We start from the raw sequence: 14,908 nt of genomic DNA, 5'->3' as shown, positions 1-14,908 counted from the left end.
CAACCCTTGATACTGAGTGTCAAGCAGGAAGGTAATGGGTCCCATTTTTATAGTCTTTGGTATGACTCGTTCATTATAATCTTAGCAAGAGCAGGAATGAATAAGTTAGCCATATGACAAACCCTGTTATTTATTAATTCATTCATTTTACATGCGCTTATTCATGCAAAATGTGGCCCGCCATTGATTGTGGAGCCCTATTCATTGCCTGTGATAAAGAGCGGGGCGGCCCTGGCTGGCTTCACTAAAAGTAGTCAATGATGGCGTCTTTATGTTTTCAGGCCTGATTTTGGAGGAGAAAAAATTGCTGGCAGAAACAGGAACTCCATGGTTGTGTTGGGACACCACAACACGTGGGACATTCCTTGGCTACAATAAATATGCAGGTTGTGTCCATTGCTTTCATCTCTGCTCACCACTGTCGTATGTTTTAAACTTGTAGAAGTTGCATCATCAGTCCAAATTTCTGCAGCGTTGACTAAATCAGTGTTTTTGAGCCAAGGGACATTTTTTTCATTGAAAAAAATGTGGAGGCACACAGCCAGCAGAAATCATTAAAAAATTAAACTCAGCAGCCGATATTGACAATAAAAAGTTGTTGTTGCAATTGTTGGATATGACTTTAATCCATAACCAAGCATGCATCACTATAGCTCTTGTCTCAAAGTAGGTGTACTGTCGCGACCTTTCACATCACGCCTTGACTTATTTGGAGTTTTTTTGCTTTTTTCCTGTGCGTAGTGTTTTAGTTCTTGTCTTGCGTTTCTATTTTGGTGGCTTTTTCTCTTTATTTGGTATTTTCCTGTTGTTGTGATCCGCTTCCCGGATCAAATCCTTCGTCTGTTTTTTTTGGTTTTTTGATTGTTTGGACTCTTCCGGTGCTGAGTTTGTGTGTGCACTTCCTTGTTTATCTTGTCTCCATGGTTTCTGATTCGTCCCACCTGCTCTTGTTTCTACGCACACCTGTTGGTAATTGTTTTCGCAAGTATTTAAACCTGTCTGCTATCTCAGTTTATGCCTGATAGTTTGTTTGCGGTAAGCAACTGTCACGTTAGTATTTCCTAAATCTCTTGTACCTTTGCTAAGTTTCGCCTTAGCTTCACGTGCACTCGACACGCGCTTCTTGGACTTTTTAGACTGCATGCTAAGTTTAGCATTAGCTTCCCGAGCATTGGCACGCGCTTTATTTTGTCAGTTTTTGTACCAGTGTTTTTACTTTTTTTATAAAACCAAGTTCCTATCTGCAATTCCTGCCTGTCCTGGTCCATTTGCATCTTGGGGTGACACCTCGAGCATCACAACGCGTTCAAAACGTAACAGAAACCATCCAGCATCTCGTCACCTCGCATGGGACCACCTGTTGTCTTCGCCTTGCCAAGCTGCGTCACATCCGAGGACTCCTTCCGCGGGCAGCTGCTCGCTGACCACAGCCCAGAACTCTTCCCTGAGGTTTGGTAGTCAGTTTCTTTCTACTATTACTAAACACTCTTCTGACAGCGCTGTGAGGCCAGAGCAAACCTACGGCTCTCCTGTCAATCACGGTGACGTCACTCTGTTAACGCCCACCAATGACGTCACCGAAGATTTTTTTTTTTTTATTCCTTTTCTCAGCCATTTTTTGAGGATAGCAGTTATGAGGAATTTTTTTCTATTTAATTTCCTCACTTATCCACTAAGGACTTGCACGCTTTGATAAAGCTTTACAAGGACAATATTAGTAATCATAAGCCTAGTCATTACCAGTCACCTCCCTGTGTTGACGTCGCCCCGCCCACTTGGGATGATGTCACACCCCAAGGATTTTTGTTAGATGCAGTCAATTCCCCATGCAAGCCGCCCACACAAACAGCTAATTCGGTAGTTAATCCTCATGATATTTTTTTTTCTAAATTTAAAGCTCGTTTGCCAAGTTCCCCCCCAGTGACTTTTTCTCCCACCCAGTCTACCCCCCTCCTGACCTCCCACCTCCCACCTTTAAGTTCAGTCTCTGACCACGGGGAGCGCGTCCGGGATCTGCCTTTTTTGGGGGGGGGGCTAGTGATTGTAGCCACTAATCCGCAACGGCCTACTAGACCTCTTCCATCGGTGTTCCGGCCTGTTAAGCCTAAACCACCTATTAGACCTCCACCACCGGTCTTTCAACCCACTAAGCCGCTACTCCCTGCGCGGCCTCCTCCACCAGTGTTCCGTCATGTTAAACCGCAACCTCCAGCTAGACCACCTCCACCATGGCTAGCTGCACCACGGGTTTCACCTGATAGTCATTGTCATAGTCCTTGCCCAAGTCCAAGTCTTAGTTCAAGTCCTAGTCCTTGTCTTAGCCCTAGTCCCAGTTCTAGTCTTAGTCCAAGTCCAAGTTCAATTCCTAGTCCTAGTATGAGTCCTAACCCTAGCCCTAGTCGTAGTCTGTGTTGTAGTCTGACTCCTAGTCACAGTCCCAGTCGTAGTCCTAGTCGTAGTCACAGCCCAAGTCATAGTCGTAGTCCTAGTCTGGATCACACTCCAGTACTTGTCCCTCGGCTGGTACCAGTGCCTGCTCCTCGGCTGGTAGCAGCACCTGTCCCTTGGCTGGTACCAGTGCCTGCTCCTCGGCCGGCATCAGCAACTGCTCCTCGGCCGGCATCAGCACCTGCTGCTCGACCGGCATCAGCACCAGGAAATAACTTTTTCCATTCATCGATTTTCTACCATTTGCCAAGGGCCTATCCCAGCTGCACTCGGGCGGAAGGCATGGTACACCATGGACAAGTCACCACCTCAACGCAGGGCCAACACAGATAAACAACATTCACACTCACATTCACACACTAGGGCTAATTTGGTGTTGCGAATTAGAACATCCCAAGGTGCATATCTTTGGAGGTGGAAAAAGCCAGAGTACCCGAAGAGAATCTACAGGACACAGAGCTTTTTACAGCATTTGGGTGACGACTTGTCCAGGGTGTACTCTGCCTTCTGCCCGAGTGCAGATGGCATAGGCTCCAGCTCCACCACAGTCCCAAGAAGGACAAGTGGTAAAAAAGTGAATGGATGGATGGAAGTAAAACCATATAACTTTTCTTTCTACTTTTACATCTAAATAGGTTGACTTGTGTCTTTTTGTACGTCTTAATATTGTGTGGGTCCAATAATTGATCGTTTGTGAACTATTTATCCTGTACATTGGCAATTGTCAGGCATAAATTGACCAGTAGTAGTTATTATTGTTTGTGGACACGAAGTACCGAGGTAGCACAGCTGGTAGCACAGCTGCGACCCACTAATCCGCAACGGCCTACTAGACCTCTTCCATCGGTGTTCCGGCCTGTTAAGCCTAAACCACCTATTAGACCTCCACCACCGGTCTTTCGACCCACTAAGCCGCTACCCCCTGCCCGGCCTCCTCCACCGGTGTTCCGTCATGTTAAACCGCAACCTCCAGCTAGACCACCTCCACCATGGCTAGCTGCACCACGGGTTTCACCTGATAGTCATTGTCATAGTCCTTGCCCAAGTCCAAGTCTTAGTTCAAGTCCTAGTCCTTGTCTTAGCCCTAGTCCCAGTTCTAGTCTTAGTCCAAGTCCAAGTTCAATTCCTAGTCCTAGTATGAGTCCTAATCCTAGCCGTAGTCGTAGTCTGTGTTGTAGTCTGACTCCTAGTCACAGTCCCAGTCGTAGTCATAGTCGTAGTCCTAGTCTGGATCACACTCCAGTACTTGTCCCTCGGCTGGTACCAGTGCCTGGTCCTCGGCTTGTAGCAGCACCTGTCCCTTGGCTGGTACCAGTGCCTGCTCCTCGGCCGGCATCAGCACCTGCTCCTCGACCGGCATCAGCACCTGCTCCTCGACCGGCATCAGCACCTGCTGCTCGACCGGCATCAGCACCAGGAAATAACTTTTTCCATTCATCGATTTTCTACTATTTGCCAAGGGCCTATCCCAGCTGCACTCGGGCGGAAGGCATGGTATACCATGGACAAGTCACCACCTCAACACAGGGCCAACACAGATAAACAACATTCACACTCACATTCACACACTAGGGCTAATTTGGTGTTGCGAATTAGAACATCCCAAGGTGCATATCTTTGGAGGTGGAAAAAGCCAGAGTACCCGAAGAGAATCTACAGGACACAGAGCTTTTTACAGCATTTGGGTGACGACTTGTCCAGGGTGTACTCTGCCTTCTGCCCGAGTGCAGATGTCATAGGCTCCAGCTCCACCACAGTCCCAAGAAGGACAAGTGGTAAAAAAGTGAATGGATGGGTGGAAGTAAAACCATATAACTTTTCTTTCTACTTTTACATCTAAATAGGTTGACTTGTGTCTTTTTGTACGTCTTAATATTGTGTGGGTCCAATAATTGATCGTTTGTGAACTATTTATCCTGTACATTGGCAATTGTCAGGCATAAATTGACCAGTAGTAGTTATTATTGTTTGTGGACACGAAGTACCGAATTTTTCGGACTATAAGTCGCAGTTTTTTTGATAGATCAGCCGGGGGTGCGACTTATATTCAGGAGCAACTTATGTGTGAAATTACTAACACATTGCCGTAAAATATCAAATAATATTATTTAGCTCATTCAAATAAGAGACTAGACGTATAATATTTCATGGGATTTAGCGATTAGGAGTGACAGATTGTTTGGTAAACGTATAGCAGGTTCTATATGTTATAGTTATTTGAATGACTCTTACTATAATATGTTAGGTTAAAATACCAGGCACCTTCTCAGTTGATTATTTATGCCTCATATAACGTACACTTATTCAGCCTGTTGTTCACTATTCTTTATTTATTTTAAATTGACTTTCAAATGTCTATTCTTGGTGTTGGATTTTATAAAATAAATTTCCCCCTTCTTTATTATGCATTTACAGCAAGTGCGACTTATACTCTGGAGCGACTTATACTCCGAAAAATACGGTACATTTTTAAGTGGAGCTCCTTCTTCTTTTTGTTGCCGCTTGTTACACTTGGAGACCAGCTATCAGAATGAATCTCACCATCTTCTGTAGATCATCCACCCGGCAGTACAGTTTTTTCTCCAGGTGTGTTGGGTCTGGCCACATTTCCTTCCTTAGCGCTTGGAGATTCCTGCAGTCCTGTAGAATGTGGGCCATGTCCTGTTCCTCTTCTCCACATGGATATATCGTAGAGGGCATGACTTTGATCTTTCTGTTGAGGTGTTAGTTAAGTCTGTTGTGCCCTGTACGAAACCTGAGTATGACCACCTGGTCGGGTCGTGGCAACTGATGGTATGAGTCTGCTTTTTGTGATAGTTTAAACAGAGCTTTTATGATGATTTTTATCCGTCAAGCTGACTAGGTTGTTTTCTTGGTCTTGATTGGCTCCCCCTTTTCAATTTGTCTGTGTTTTTGTTTCCTATACCATAATGGGGGGGATCCATTGTAGGACTGTCTGTAGGGTGTTTTACAGAGACTTTTCAAGGTCTGTTAATTTTCTGGAAATTATAGGCTCCTAAGACAGAGAATGCGTCTTGGGTGTTGTTGTCCACTCCACTGCTGATGGTGTTTGCTGCTGTATCAGTGCTTCAACTTCTGCTTATAGTTGGTGCAAAGCAGGCTTGCTGGTTCTGCTTCTGCTTGCTTTTCTCCATGAGGAATTGGATGTGGACCCCAGCATCGCTACACTTGACAGCATCAGTGGCTGATCCATCGGTGTATGCTTGGATCCAGCTGTTTTGAAGGTATCTTTCCTCAAGCATGGCTTAGGTTAAAGATCTTTTCACAACGTCACTTTGAATATCTTTCATTGTACACATTTAGTTACATCATCATTTCATTGGGAGACGGAGCTGTTGACTGTGATGGTGGTTCTTCGTTCTTCCCTTGGAGGAGCGTCAAAGGGCGAAGAAAACAGTTTCAACATGGTCTGGGAGTTTTTGTTGATGTTTTTGTTGCATGATTCTTGTTTTTTATGGCAAAACTGGATCGTTTGAGTCTGCCTAATGACAGTTGTTGGAGTCTGCCTGTCATTGTATGGTCTGTGCCAAAGTCTTTGGTTCTATTCTTTTGGATAAGAGAGGGATGCCAGTTAATCCTTACATTTTGTTGATTGGTGTTGAATCCATTGAACCTGTGATGTTTCTCAGTGTTTGGTTTTGGATTTGGGCACACAATGAGTTTGTGAAGTATACAGATGAGCTGACAACACTATAAAGTGCCAATAATGTAAAACTTGTGGGCCGCTCTAACATTAAACTTTCATATTGAGGTGGGGGGCGCAAAATATTGTCTCGGGGGTTGCAATTGGCTCGCAGCTATATGTTATCAAAATAATATTTGTTGAGTAATATCAAGAATTATCCGTTTATCGCGTTCCCAGACATGTCAAACTATCTGGTGCTCCAGACGTCATTACACAACAAAAAAAATGTAGTTTACTGTAAATATTATGTGTTTAAGTGTCAGTATCGGCCAATTTCACTCATTGATGATCGGTATCAGAAGCATGTAATTTTAATCAGAACATCCCTAAAGTGAAACTAATAACATCCATTTGTGTCCCCTCTTCTAATCAGATCCAGATGGCGCCACACAGAAGAAGAAAGAAACACTGACAGTGATTCTAGACGAGGACAAAAAGAGGAAAAATAAAAATAAAAAAGACAAGAAACTCGAAGGCAAAAAGCTACCAGAAATTGAATTCTGATACGTAAAAAAAAAGGAATGTCTGTTGAATTTATGGTAACATTACATTACATTATTTTACTATACGAGTAATTTTGCATTGTAAAAGAATCTATCTAATGTGCAATATAAATATTCTTACTGTAAGTAATGTAAACATGATCAATATAATTATCTGTAACATGTTGGAGTGCATGCAGATGACGTAACATAACAAGTAATGCAACAAACATGACATTTCACCTAAACAAATAAAAGCCTTCCTGCTGCATCCTCGTATGAATCTACTTCAGCTATTGAGCTCACCTATCAAAATGATTTTAACAGAAGACAGAAAAAAAATATTACCTAAATTATGCAACAATTAAAATATTTATGTGCGAGTTCAAAGTGAAATAAGCCGTTACTTGTGCATTTACTTGACTATAATGACAACAAAACTCTCCAATGTTTAGTATTATGAATCTCAGTCTAAAAGAATTGTTCAAAGTGTGCATGGTGTTCGTTGCTGTGGTGGAATCCAGGTTATAACTGCCATGCTTTTATTTTGAAGCATGAGTTCATTCACTGAACAGGAAATGTGTGTTTTCATGTTGTTATGACGTTGTTGTGGTTTCCAAAAATGAAAACCGAAGCAACTTTTTTACGAGTTCTTTCTGAATTCAATCGGGCTTCTCACCTTCTTTATCCAAGCTGGTACTCACAACTTACAGCCAATAAATTAGGCCAGGGGATGGCAGGATGAAATATTCGTGGATAAGAAAAGTTAGAGTGAAGCTCAAAAAAAAAAAAAAAAATAAATAAAAAAGCGACGGCGGCAGTGTGAGCGTTTCAGATGTAATTAGACACATTTAATAGAATAATTTTGGAAGATCCCTTATCTGCTTATTGTTTTAATAGTGTTTTAGTGAGATTGTAACGACATATCTGAAAGTCGGATGGCTGCGGTGAACGCCAGTGTCTCTCAGAGAAGCCTTTGGAGGAGCCAAGATCACAGCTGCCTTTTTGACAGCTGCAGGAGGAAGTCCCATAAACTGACTTAATATCACAATTTTCCCATCCAAAAACTTGCTGGTTGACATAGAAAACATGTTCGCTTGACCGCTCTGTGTTAAAGCTTCCCAACAAACAAAGAAACACCGGCTGTGTCTCGGTTGCTATAGGCGGCTGTAATCCACCGCTTTCCACCAACAGCATTCTTATTTGACGTCTCCCTGATTAATTGAACAAATTGCAAAAGATTCAGCAACACAGATGTCCAAATTACTGTGTAATTATGCGATGAAAAGAGACGACTTAGCCGTGTGTGGTGCTGGGCTAATATGTCCCCTCCAACCCGAGACGTCACGCGCACGCGTCATTAAAAGCGTCATCATTCCGCAACGTTTTCAACAAGAAACTACGCGGGAATTTTAAAATTGCAATTTAGTAAACTAAACCGGCCGTATTGGCATGTGTTGCAATGTTAATATTTCATCATTGCTATATAAACTATCAGACTGCGTGGTCGGTAGTAGTGGGTTTCAGTAGGCCTTTAAATTTCCATATTAAGGTCAGGGCCGCGTGTCTGAGACCCCTGGTTAATACATTGCACAAAGCAAAAAAAAACTTAGTACGCTGAGTTATTTCATTTTAAATTTCAAAAGAGACTTGTGGCACCCATTGTTTTCTTTCTGTTGTGAATCGGGTCAAAATGGCTCTTTGAGTGGTAAAGGTTGCCGACCCCTGCTGTAGATGATGGTACATATGTACAAAATAAACCACATAATGTTAGTACATCAATCGAGGAAAATTATCAAACTACTATTTGATTTTGATATTTTTTCATCTTGATTGATTGAAAATGAACACCATTGAGTTTACTAATGAACATAATCACATAATTCATTTAAAATATATAAATAACGACAAATAAAGATAGAATACTATTAACCGCAACATGTAAGTGTAAAAAAACCAACAACATTATGATTTGTACATTTTCAGAATGTGCTTCTTCTATTTTCAAAAACAGTAAACAATCTGAAGGTGTCTTTATTTTTAAGTTATCGTGCAGGGATTTTTACCAGTCCAGCCCACTTGGGAGTAGATTTTTCTCCATGTGGCCCCCGATCTAAAATTGACACCCCTGTATTAGGCACACCCCAACACATTTAATCAGCGCATCATAAAGAAAATTGTCGTTTTGTAATAAACTATATTTTATTAGAAAACATAGTACATGTATGATATTTGTATTGTCTTTAAAGTCAAAACAAATGTTTATGATTCACAACATGTGAGGTTATACTTTCACATGTTGTGTGTCTTAAAGTACCAGTAAAACAGAAAAATACATTCTATTTATATGCTGAATTGTGTTTATTTTATCCGTTAAATGATATCCAATCATGTTTGTAATCCGAAGTATGCTAAAATATTGTTCAAACATCCACAAAATGCCACAATTTTGGCCATTTTTAATATTTCGCACCAAACGACTGCAGCAATTTCAATTGGTTCAGATCTGATGATGTCACGGGTTAAACTCCTCTGCAGTATGGCTGATATATCAGCAGATCCGTCATTCTGGAAACACGCAAAAATGCAAAAGAGGTGTGCTTTTTATCGCTCAAATTTAAAGGCCTACTGAAACCCACTACTACCGACTGTTGGATGTGGTTGTCTTTTTATTTCCTAGTCAGATTTTAGAACAGCTAAAGTGTAGCCTTTTACATAGACCTTGAATTTGGAATGTGTGAATGAAGACATAACAATCTGTTATCTCAACTGTCCAAGGTAGGGAGGAGAAGAAGAGGGGCGGGTGAGAGTCAGTGAGGAGGGAGAAACTGCCATTTTAGGATTAGATCAATTTGGACCGAGCTTTGAAATGTTGTATCTAGATTGATCTCCCAAGGCGCTTTGGTTATAAAATATCAAAATGAGTAACCTCTGTCTCTGATTGATTTAAAACCAGCTTTTGTGTCGTCAAACAATCTGGGGGCGTTGACCAAAGAAAGAACGGGTCAAAACGCAACAATTTGAGGGCTCGTCCGGGGATGACACGCTGAAAATTGGACTGCCCTTGCAAACTTACGGACAGACTCACTTGGCCAACATCAAGGTAAGCAGTGCCTTTTTCTAAAATCTGCATTAGGAGTCTGTCCAAAAGTCTTGTAAGTCAAACACTGTTATATACCACAGAGACGGGGTGCTGATTTTGATAGGTTGGTTGCATTATTGCCTTGTCCGCCATTACATAATAGTTGAAAATAAGTGGTCAACTCAAGGCATTGTGTCTAGATTACCGTGACGGGCTGCTTCACTGACGAGTAGGCAAATAGTCGGGTGTGGCTCGCCTTGGGGAATTGGTCTCCCCTAAAAGAGTAACGGGACGGATAACCGTTGTGTGGATAGTAAATATGTGAGATCCAAGTGACATTAACGTGTGCACGGAAAATACGGACCGTAAGGGTGGAGGCCCTTCTATGCCACATGACAAATTCCGAGGTTGGAGGCCATTTGTAAAGAGTACAATAAAGTTCCCGGTTGAGAGATCCCTGCGGCACTAAGGTGTGCGTTAAAACTAAGGAAAAAGACACATTGGCAAAGGAGTGTGACAGAGAGGAACGTAATGGTGGCTGGGAAAATGTGATCAATCGTTACCGCTTAATGAAAAATTGAATGTACAGTTGTCGACAATAAAAAAAAAAATAAAAAAAAAAGAAGACGAAAAAAGAGAGAAAATAAAAAAGACAACGTTTATTGAAAGGGGTAAGAGGGTGTTTACAACACTCGTAAAGTAGTGAACTCAAACGTTTGGTAAATTAAAAAAAGTAACTCGAAGTTTTATGGTAAAGTGGAACGTAGAAAGAGAGAGCAAGAGAGGTTTGAAGGTGAAGAGAATGGATGGTGAAAACCTGGTTTCTAGGAGAGAAGAATAGAAATAGAAATAGTCTGAAGAGTAAGGAAGAGATGGATACAGGATGTGGTTTGAAAATGAAAAAGCAAGTCGAAGTAAGGAAGAGAATGTGACAAATGAAGGTATTGAGGGTGTTCGTGTGTCAGCGTATGCTGTTGGGGGTTCACTGCATTTGTTTGTTTGTATGGCTGGTTGTTAACTCCTAAAACTTAAATACATTTGTTTTTTATAGTTGTTTTTATAATACTTGGTTCAGAAATCGTATGAGTGAGTGATCCATCTATTTAGATATCTTCCTCCGCTTATCGGAGGTCGGGTCGCGGGTGCAGCAACCGAAGCAGGGAGGCCCAGTGACTTCACTTACACAGGGCCAGTTTGTGAAGGTCAGAGTGAATGATAAATGTTGTTTGCAGTTACTAAGGGTTGATATGATGCAGCTGCGCTTCTGGGTGAGCCGTGAGATAAGAGTTGTCTTCGAAACAAGGGCATCTTTGAGCGTGTTCCGCCTTATCACTTGGAATGTGCGTTTGCGCACACAAATAGGTGTGTGTGTGTGTGTGTATGTGTGTGTGTGTGTGTGTGTCACATTGATAATTTTAGACAAATGAGAATAAACACATGCCCTTATTTTGTAGAATATCACACACGACAGGAAGTCAGAATGCACAACTAACTAACTGATAGACACAAACGATAGTCTCATTAACTTATAGATAAGCCAACGCTTGTGCAGTTCAAAGGATTCTTAGATAATCTTTAGTTGATTTAGAAAAGCTACTTAAATATACATAAAGTAATGCGTATAAATCGTTGAAATAGGGGTATTAACATTTAATAGGACAATTAATGTTGTGGTTTTAAAACGTGATATGCATAATTGGGCTGAGCAGGATGACGATGATAAGACGGATGACAGCGTAACAAGGAAACGACTCCTTAATTTTCAAATCACAGTAAAAAAAAAAATGTCAAAAGAACCGAAAGGACAAAAATCAGCTAAAGTATATTCAGCAGTGGGTGACCTTCCTTTTGAGTTCCAGCAGGCGGAGAAAAGAATCCGCAACAGATAAGAGACCAGACAGATGGACTTGGATGGTGGACAAAGCGGTGCTTCAAGGTCAATCCGGGGTGGAAACTGTTTCGCCTGTGCACACAGCTAAATGCCCAGAAGGGGATACAAACAGACCGCTGCTGGACATAAGTGTCAATGGACAATGTTATCAGTTCGTGATTGACACTGGTGCCACCCACTCATCTCTGAATGCAAAGGTATCAAAGAAACTGTGTGCTTCCCTTTTGAAGGTCAAAGGCTTCGCTGAGGTCACAAGAAGGTTACCTGTCACCAAACCGCTTCCGGTTCAAGTTGCTGGACACACACTGAAGCATCCCTTTGTGGTCGACCTGAACACACCGTGCCTGCTTGGTAATGACCTGCTTTACAAACTGTGCCCTGACATTCAATATCGCACAGAAGGGACCTTCTGGTGTTACCTGACGGTACAACCACCAAGCTGCGGCATCACTATCAAGGCACCTCCATGAGCATGGGCTCATACTACAGCCTGGAGCACCAAACATGGCTGGCGCCTACTGAGTACCTCAAAGCCTGCTGCAACTGTTCTATCAGTGAAAACCCTGGCTGACTGAGCTGTGTCTGTGTGCACCACCACCCGACCCGCCATTTGTTATGATCACAAGTAGACGACTCATACCAGGAGGCCTTTGATTCCTTTTTATATATATATATACATATATGTTGGAACTCAAGGTGTGGCTATTCACGTTGACATATCTGTGCAACAACTAGCATGGTATAAGATGGACACCAATGCAGTCTCACATTGTTCCCTTGCTCTCTGTCCCCCCCTACGGAAACTAAAGACTTAGGTCCAATGATGAAACCACACAAATACCACATTATTAATTGTTTCAGTTGTCTGTTAAACACATAGCTATGGGCTGCACTTTGGACACTGCGGCTGTAGGCTACAAAGAGCTAGCAGCTACACAACAGCTGAGCTAAAACTACACATGACATTTAAGCATATCAAATAATTATAGTTGCTTATTACATGCACAAAGTAGTCAAGACAAAAGTCTAATAGAAAGTATTCGGTAACAAACGTGTCTGCATCATTCAACTTTCTACAACATGAGCTTTACTTAACGAATTAATGCGGCCACCAGGTGTGGTAGAATGTCAAATTACTATTGCAAAAGCATCCGCCATAAAGTTGGTGTTTTTCTAGCATTTGTGTCAATATAAATATAAGCATATTTTGTCGCCTTCACCAGGTTGAATAATTTACTTGACTATCAGCTAAACTTTTTCTTAGATGTTTCTGAAAGGAAAAGTATTACAAACACCTCTGATGTCCCTTCTTCAGAAACAGAAGGGGGAAGAGTTGAGGGTGCAGTCAGACTCCTTAAAAAAAAAAAATCGACAATCATCCGACTCTGACAATTTCCATAGTTTTAACATTTTTCAGTTAAAAACAAAGTCAAATTGAGAATGAGGTAATAAAATCATTGACTAAAAAGTATTTGTTATTTAGAGACCTGACATTCAACAAACCCATATTGATGAACTTATTGACAAGCTTCGATGTTGGCTTTGATTAGGAGAAGATAGGAATGAGATTGTTTAGGTTAGCAGGGTGGCTAAGTTTCCCAATGGTTACTCTCTTGGTTGTCACAACAGAAATGTAAAAGGTGCCATGATTGGATGTAGGCAAGACTGCTGTCAGGGTGAGGTAAGGGAGAAGTGGAGTAGTTGTAAAATGTTTTCAGTGGGTAAAAAGATGTAACAAAATTTAATTTGAAAATACGATGTTGCACATCAATAGTGGTCTAGTAGATTAATCTGGAATATGGAGGAGGTGAGGTAACATCTGGGTAAAGTTTGTAATTTCATTGATATGATCAATCAGGTACAAGGGAAAAGGTACTTGCTGACTTGCGTTGACAATTACAGTGGTTGGCCGGAAACAACCACAACCTAAAAAGAGGATGCAAAATCAGTAATAAAAAGGCTTGTTAATGACCTAATAGCCCGACATTGTGACCCCAAAAAGATTAGGTCAGATTACGGCACCCATTTTAAAAATGCTCACTTAGCCTTGGTCGAAAAGGATCTCGGATTAAAACACAGGTTTTGTTCAGTGTACCATCCTCTTTTTAGGTAAGGTCGAGAGAATGAACAAGAATTAAAACAAATTGGCTAAAATCTGTGCACAGACCAAATTGAAGTGGGTTGACGCGTTACCATTGGCTTTAATGACCACTCGAATGTCCACGAACAAAACTGGTCTTTCACCCTATGAATTGTACACAGATCAGCCCTTCCCAGGTCCAGCCGCCCCCTGGAAGGAGGAATCAGCGTAAAACCAAACCGGTAAGTTGAGAAAATTCAGAATTATGTGCCAGTTCCTCTGTGCAGATTTGAGGATGACAGCCCACCACATCAAATTCCCTTCCGCCGGTCGAGAGGGTCAAGGTCAGGTGGACCGGTCCCTTTGAGGTCGTGGAACTGACATCTCACTCCCTTCGGCTGGCAGATATCACTGCCGACCCCCACTCGGTCCCCTTGCAGAACTTACACACATAGCCTCACAACCCAGAAGACGACGCCGAGAGAGATCTCCCCACGTTGAGCTGCCGTCTACCGTCGTGTAGATCTACTAGACCTACTCAACTGCTGTTTCATATATCCAAAGTTATCATTACTTGAGATCAACCTATATACTCAATGTTATATAACTTCTCTTACTTGTTTTCGGCATAACTATTGGTGTCGCTACAATAAGTGAAAAGTTTGATGTTTATCCCCGTTTAGTTACCTAAATTACTCTGATTTTGATAGACGAAAGGTAGGATGTTACACCCAGCAGTATTCCCTGACATATTGGTACTTAGGCTTGTTCTAATGTCCTTGTGCCTCAGTCCTCCCTTCCTGACGACAGTGACTGACAAGTGTCTTAAAACATAAGGAGGACTTGAAATAGACTTGATAAAGGGGGACAGCAAGACTTATTTTTTTGATCTGTGCAGTTTGATTGATAGCGAGGGACATAGTAGCTATTACCGTGGTAGTAACCTCTATTTTTGATACGACGCAACTCTGAGCTATTGGTGTCGGAAGCAGAATACATACTCTAGGGTGTGGTGACCCTGGTGAAAGCAGGTAACCCACTACACAGGGCATTGGAATCCCACTGGCCCCAGTATTACATCAAAACTTCTTGGGAAGGGATGACCTTCCAGAGGAACTTTGATCGTTCCCAGAACCCCATCGCCCTTACAAATGCCAACGTGGGTGTCATGCCCAATTGGCCCAGTCCGTTTTATGTTGTTTTAGGGGTTGACCTGACT

The 14,908-nt window shown here is 41.9% G+C and overlaps 1 protein-coding gene across 3 annotated transcripts in view; it reads left to right on the top strand.

The window, feature by feature from the left end:
* Positions 1 to 10,389, top strand: part of si:ch211-250c4.3 (uncharacterized protein LOC100535981 homolog) — a 91,652-nt gene extending 81,263 nt beyond the window's left edge. Inside the window, exons 7-9 of one of the 3 annotated variants that reach the window (XR_009808157.1) lie at positions 282 to 5,693; positions 5,773 to 5,876; positions 6,528 to 10,389. Coding sequence is in view for 1 of the 3 variants with exons in the window: in XM_061911057.1 (XP_061767041.1) it covers positions 282 to 378 (97 nt within the window). In the remaining 2 variants the exon portion in view is untranslated. Of the gene's footprint in view, positions 1 to 281; positions 5,877 to 6,527 lie in introns of all 3 variants that reach the window. The other 2 variants (XR_009808156.1, XM_061911057.1) reach the window with 2 other exon arrangements.
* The last annotated feature ends 4,519 nt before the right edge of the window (positions 10,390 to 14,908 follow it).

Source organism: Nerophis ophidion, linkage group LG09 (assembly GCF_033978795.1).
Source record: "Nerophis ophidion isolate RoL-2023_Sa linkage group LG09, RoL_Noph_v1.0, whole genome shotgun sequence".
NCBI classification, from domain to species: domain Eukaryota; kingdom Metazoa; phylum Chordata; class Actinopteri; order Syngnathiformes; family Syngnathidae; genus Nerophis; species Nerophis ophidion.
Note: the sequence above shows the minus strand (reverse complement) of the source record. Positions and strands in the feature narration are given on the sequence as shown.